Source organism: Anoplophora glabripennis, unplaced genomic scaffold (genome assembly GCF_000390285.2).
Source record: "Anoplophora glabripennis isolate ALB-LARVAE unplaced genomic scaffold, Agla_2.0 scaffold397, whole genome shotgun sequence".
Classification (NCBI taxonomy): Eukaryota; Metazoa; Arthropoda; class Insecta; order Coleoptera; family Cerambycidae; genus Anoplophora; species Anoplophora glabripennis.
The window spans coordinates 285,348-291,358 of record NW_019416531.1 but is presented as its reverse complement, the minus strand read 5'-3'; the positions used below and the strand labels follow the sequence as shown (position 1 = coordinate 291,358).

The following is a 6,011-nucleotide window of genomic DNA, read 5'->3' as shown; positions in this document are numbered from 1 at the left end:
ATTATTATTATTAATGTTTTTTGTAAGCTGTAATTAATAAATTTTTACAAGCTTCAGGGTAACTAGTACCATACTGATGTACAGCGATTACAAATTAATATAGTCTTATAAAGAGGAAAAGTCACTGAACTTAAAACATTGGGTTTAAAAATCAATTTTCACTATGGTCATAAGGACTGTTTTTGTTAATTACCTTTTTTAAATATTTGATGTTGACCAAGATGTAACGTGTTATAATAATATCCTCAATTTTCCGGTAATATATATTTTTCCATATGGTGCCTAATTATTGAGCTTTCATTGGCTGGAAGTTTATAGGGCTCATTTAAAGAAGAACCAAATAGGGTAGAAAAGCTTTTGCGACACGTTTAGAAAGAGTATAATGGATCTGTTGAAACGTGCCTTACTCACTAAAGATTATTTATTAAAATATTGTAAAATATAATAGTTAGCTTTTACGGTAAACGGGTTGCTGGAAAAATAAAATAGATAAACCAGAAATGAATAGATTTGATATCTCACGTTTATTAATTACGTATTTATGTTTTATTGATGAATATATAAAACTGAGTCGAACACTATTATCCACTTTAATGGACATCAACCTCTACACGTGTGAACAGTGCCCATATGGACTCGACTTTTTGTGAAAATAAAATTCAAAGGACATTAAATGCGGCATATTTATTAACAAAGTAAAGTGTCATTTCGTTTTCATGTCATGCAGTGGTAGTGTGCTATTTTTTCTCGTTCTTGGTGTGTACGAACATATTTTTAGTAAATTTTCATGGAAAAATCGGAAAACTCACCATCGTCTACGTAGGGTCCGGCTTGAGCTGCTGGCACCAGTTCGGCCAAAACGAGCACCAAACAAGAAGCGAGCATCAACCAAGTATACTTCATCTCGTAACGGACCAACGAAAAGTAAACTAAACAACTTGTGTCACAGGTGGTATTTTGTCGAAGAATGAGCATCCGCGGCGTCGGGACGCGGATATAATGGGGAGACGCCTCCCTCCTGAGAGAGCATGCGTTCATACGGCGCCCACGGTATCTTACATCGCGGCTAAAAGAATTAACGAATCAACCACGGTCACAATTACCATTCCCGTCCACAAGGCTAGAAAATTGATTAGCTAACCGATGCTGGCAGCAAATTAATTTGCGGGGCAGGCGAAAATAGGGAAACGAATTGTTTGTAGGAGGGGGAGGTGGATATATTTTTCCGCGATTAGGGTTTATTTAATAAAGGGTTTATTTAATATTTTCGCCAACGCATCAGTATGATGCCTTGTTGTCGTCTAACAGCTTGCAGAGTTGTCACAAACACGTTAGCGAGATAAGTGAAATGGAGACTACATGGACATTATCCTATAGTCTTTATTAGAATCACTAATTTGTAAGCAATACCGACGAGGGTATTAGGAAATTAGTAAGAATTGTGTGCTGATATTTTCTCCTCTTGTAGGTATTTCAGAAAACGTCAACAGTAATTTTAGAATAGTTAATTAATTGTATTTCAGAATAGTCAGATTTATATCAGAATGTGCAAGCTGTACCTTATTAGTTATTTCAAAAAGTATGTCAAATATACTTCCTGGGTTTCTTTTGGGATGAGGCTCTGTAAAGAAGTGCATCTGCAATCATCCAACATCTTTTACAGATTTATCTTGTTCGTGAGATCGAGAAAAAAGTCCGTGGTAGGAGTAACAAAGACACCTTTTACATAGGTCTGGCAAGTTAGATCTATCAAAATAACTCATTTAGAGGGAAAATAAAAGAAAATTGTTACCTGGACTTTTATAAGTGGAAATTGTAAAGAGGCTTATAATAAACGAAAAAAATAAATAAATAAATGTGTGAGCAGGGGCGGCGGAAGGTTGATTTGGGGGGTTGAAAAGTTATTAAAAATTGTATCATTGGGATTTCTGGCAAAAGTTGACGTCAAACAAAAAAGTATCTAATACAAAAGTTGTAGATCATCAAAATCTACAACTTTTGTGGAAGTCATTTTTTAACATAATCTCAAAATTTCCGAGAAAAATGCGAAAAACTGTTTTTTTTCTCATTTCCGCAAAAATAATTTAATTTTGACGAAACTTGGTGAAAGTATACCTTTCTCTGTCTCAAATAACCTAAAAAATTGTTAGATAAAAAAAATCAAGAAGTTTCTGAGACAATCATTTTTTTCGGCCTGAAACACTTTTCAAAGAAAAATTCTACTTAAAAAATCATTGTAGAGAGTTCTGCCGTTTATCATGTTTTTCGTTTTGACATACTTTTTGGTGAAATAGAGAAATTTGTAATCACAGTTCAAAAACATGCTCAAAAATGCAAAAAAGTAAAAAATGACTTGCAGCAATAAATTCTACAGTTATTGTTGATAATTTATTTAAATTAAAAAAACATTCAAAATCTGATTACACCATTCAATTCTACGGAAAAAAATAAAAAAAAAGTGTTTCATTGTTTGACCCCAAACTTTATTTTTGTACAATATTGCTATAAACATCTAAGTCGAATTACAAATGCACAAATGATAAATTATCTCAGGATGTTTTGAGATTTCAGCAATACAAAGTATTAACTGCAAAGTCTACTGTTGGCACGAAATCCGAAAACCCGAAATTTTGCAAAATCGGTTTATTTTTTTTCTGGCTTTATTTGAAAACGAATTTTAAATAAATTGCATATTTACTTTGCCACTTTTTTCGCTCTATCCAATTTTTTTTTGCATTTTTGAGCATGTTTTTGAAATGTTATTACATATTTTGTTATTTCACCAAAAGGTATATGTCAAAACGAAGAAAATGATTACCGGAGGAACTCTGTACGATAATTTTTTTAAGTAGAATTTTTTTTTGAAAAAAAAGTGTTTCAGGCCGAAAAAAATGAATATCTCAGAAACTTCTTGATTTTTTTATATAAAAAAATGTTAGGTTATTTAAGACAGAAAAAGGTATACTTTCACCAAGTTTCGTCAAAATTAAATTATTTTTGCGGAAATGAGAAATAAAAAACGAATAATCAGAAAAAATGCCTGTTTTTCGCATTTTTCTCGGAAATTTTGAGGTTATGTTAAAAAGTGGCCTCTACAAAAGTTGTAGATTTTTGCATGTTCTACAACTTTTGTATTGGATACTTTTCTGTTTGACCTCAACTTTTGCCAAAAATCCCAATGATACAATTTTTCATAACTTTTCAACCCCCCAAATCAACCCTCCGCCGCCCCTGCTCACGCATTAATTTTTTTTAGATTTATTATAAGCTCTTTTACCACTTCCACTTATAAAAGTCCAGGTAACAATTTTTTTTTTCTCCAAGTGTAATTCGGTTGGACTAAATATAATTACTATGAAATAAAACAATCATTAGAATATTAGTTAAATGTCTTCTTCTTCGCCTCCACTGTCATTAGTGTCAGAACTAAAGATGTTATGTTCACCATCCGAATTATCATCATCTCGAAGGTTGATAATAATTTCATCTCTAACTGGGTCGGGTACAGGTTCTAAAGTCATTATTATTAGTTTAGTATTCGATTTCATCCTAGATATTCTATTTTTATGGTGTAAATGTGTCGAAATAGTAATTTACGCCATAAAGGAGGTAAGTATTATTTACCAGTCCAGGACGATTTTGCGCCCGAGCGCGACGAGGTCTGGCAAAAGAGTCCGAGACTGGTAAATTATACTTAACTGCTGCGTGGTGTATAACATTTTATCTGCACCCACAGTTCTTTATGGTTCATGAAATAAAAGTTAGATTTTATTTTTTGACATTTCTAATCAATCCATTTAGTCGTTATTCGAAATCTTGGTTGTTTGGATTTTCTCGTTTCTAAGGTGTTTATAAACAAAAGCTACATAAAAGTTGCAATTTTGCTGGTTTTGAATTATTATTTCTAAATGAGTGATTTTTAAATAGAAAGTGCAGCAAATGCTGCCTGCGAATTTTTATTGCCCGAGAAGTCGAAAGTGCGCTACGGATGAGCATATAGAAATTTCAAAGAATGGTGCCAGAATAAAAATACTAGTGTTTCTGAAATGTCACTGCTAGCATATTTCATGGAGAAGTCAAGAACTTTAAAGTCATCGGTGAGTTTGTGGAGTGAATACTCAATAACTAAGTCAACTATTCTCACAGAGGAGAACGTGGATATATCAAAGTACCCCAATCTAAGAGCATTTATGCAACGTAAGAATGATGGCTATACACCTAAAAAGTCAAAAGTTTTTACAAGAGAACAAGTCAACGATTTTCTCGTTCAGGCACCAGATAACACATATTTGCTAATGAAGGTAGTGACGGTCTTAGGCATTGCAGGAGCATGCCGTTCTGATGAGTTATGCAAACTTACTTTGGACAACGTCTCTCAGCTAGAAATTCTTAAGAAATATATCAAGATTAGATTGGAAATTAAAACTGAAATTTCACGCTTTTTTATGCGCTATCAAGCAGGTAAATGTTACAACTAACCAGTCGGCAAGAATACCGTTTCTATGATTCCTAATAAGATTGCCCAGTTTTTGAAACTAGAACATCCTGAAACATATACAGGCCATTCATTCCGAAGAACATCGGCAACGTTACTGGCTGTTTAAGTAACAAAAATTAAATAACTAACAGGATTCTTGACATGACACTTCAACTCCAGGTTGTAGTAGTACGTCGCATCATGCTGTTTTAATGGATCAGCCAGAAATATTGAGCCTCTGGTGACTAAAATGGAGCGGTCAAATCATTTTGAGAAAATTGTGACAATTAATAAACGCGAGAGGAATAATTATCCAGATTTTATATATGTTACTAAATGCAATAACTGTACAATTACTATAAATATTCATTGTTAATAATTAATAGAATGTAATGTTCATCAAATATTTCTATATATCTCATAAAATATGCATTTATAACTCGAAATCGCTTTTTTCCTTAGGGAGGACCTCACTTACCTCCCGTTGTCCATAGCAACTTCCACTTCTACGGTAAAATCCATTTACCTACGACCACCATATAAATACTTACACACCGTCTGCGATCAATGTAAGATTCCTATTACGTACGGTAAAAAAAATCGCACAGTTTTCCTAGCAACCACCTAGCTACGGTCAATACAATACTGTTTGTATTGACCGTCGCTAGGCGGTTGCTCGGAAAACTGTACGACTTTTTTACCAAGCTGTGCGATTTTTTTACCGTACGACGTAATAGGAATCTTGCATTGATCGCAGATGGTGTGTTTTTAAGTATTTAAAGTAGTGGTCGTAGGTAAAGTATAGTACGTAATACGTGGTGTAATGCAATTACACACTCATAGAATTACGCACTCGCCGCTACGCGGCGTCGTGCGTAACTTTTCCGTTCGTGCGTAAAATGCTTTTTACAACACTTATTACGTAATATACTATTACCTCCTTAAAAATGATGTATTAATAGTCTATTTACTATAGTCGGAGCAGATTTATTGCACAACTTTTCTACGTCTGTTATATGGTTTGAGTGATGCTCAACAAGTTCGATGATTCAGGTTAGAGTGTATGGTAGTTTCAGAAAAGTATGACCTTCTGTAAAGTTTGATCTACTTCATATAATTTTTATAGTAATACATAACTGTACTTTTGGCGTATTATTCGAAAACTTATTTCATTTCACTTCATCCTTTCTACATTACCTATGTATTGCCAACCAATGATACAGAACACGCAAATTTAGTATAAGTTTCGTTTGTAAGTTATTTTTCTAATATTTATAGAATTTTTCATGTTTAATTTTTTTTACGGATTCAAAGTCAGTATCAAAGAGCTTTCAAACGATGTATCACATGCCCTGTAGAATTTCAAAGTTGATACCTCGATCTACGAAGGGGTGGCAATTGCAAAATAAGTAATGATGTAAGTCGATGTCCCCCTCAAATTGTATTGTATGTATTAAAATTTATTCTCCCTTTTTATTTCTACCACTCTTGTAAATATTTACTTTGTCGCACTACGCTTTGAGAACTAGTGGCT

General features: G+C 33.4%; 1 protein-coding gene across 2 annotated transcripts in view; it reads right to left on the bottom strand.

The window, feature by feature from the left end:
- LOC108910374 overlaps positions 1-1,069 on the bottom strand; it is a 59,994-nt gene extending 58,925 nt beyond the window's left edge. Inside the window, exon 1 of one of the 2 annotated variants that reach the window (XM_018714960.2) lies at positions 810-1,069. In XM_018714960.2, coding sequence (XP_018570476.1) covers positions 810-1,038 — 229 coding nt within the window. In that variant the 5' untranslated portion in view covers positions 1,039-1,069. The remainder of the gene's footprint in view (positions 1-809) is intronic. The other variant, XM_018714961.2, reaches the window with a different exon arrangement.
- Positions 1,070-6,011: the final 4,942 nt, after the last annotated feature.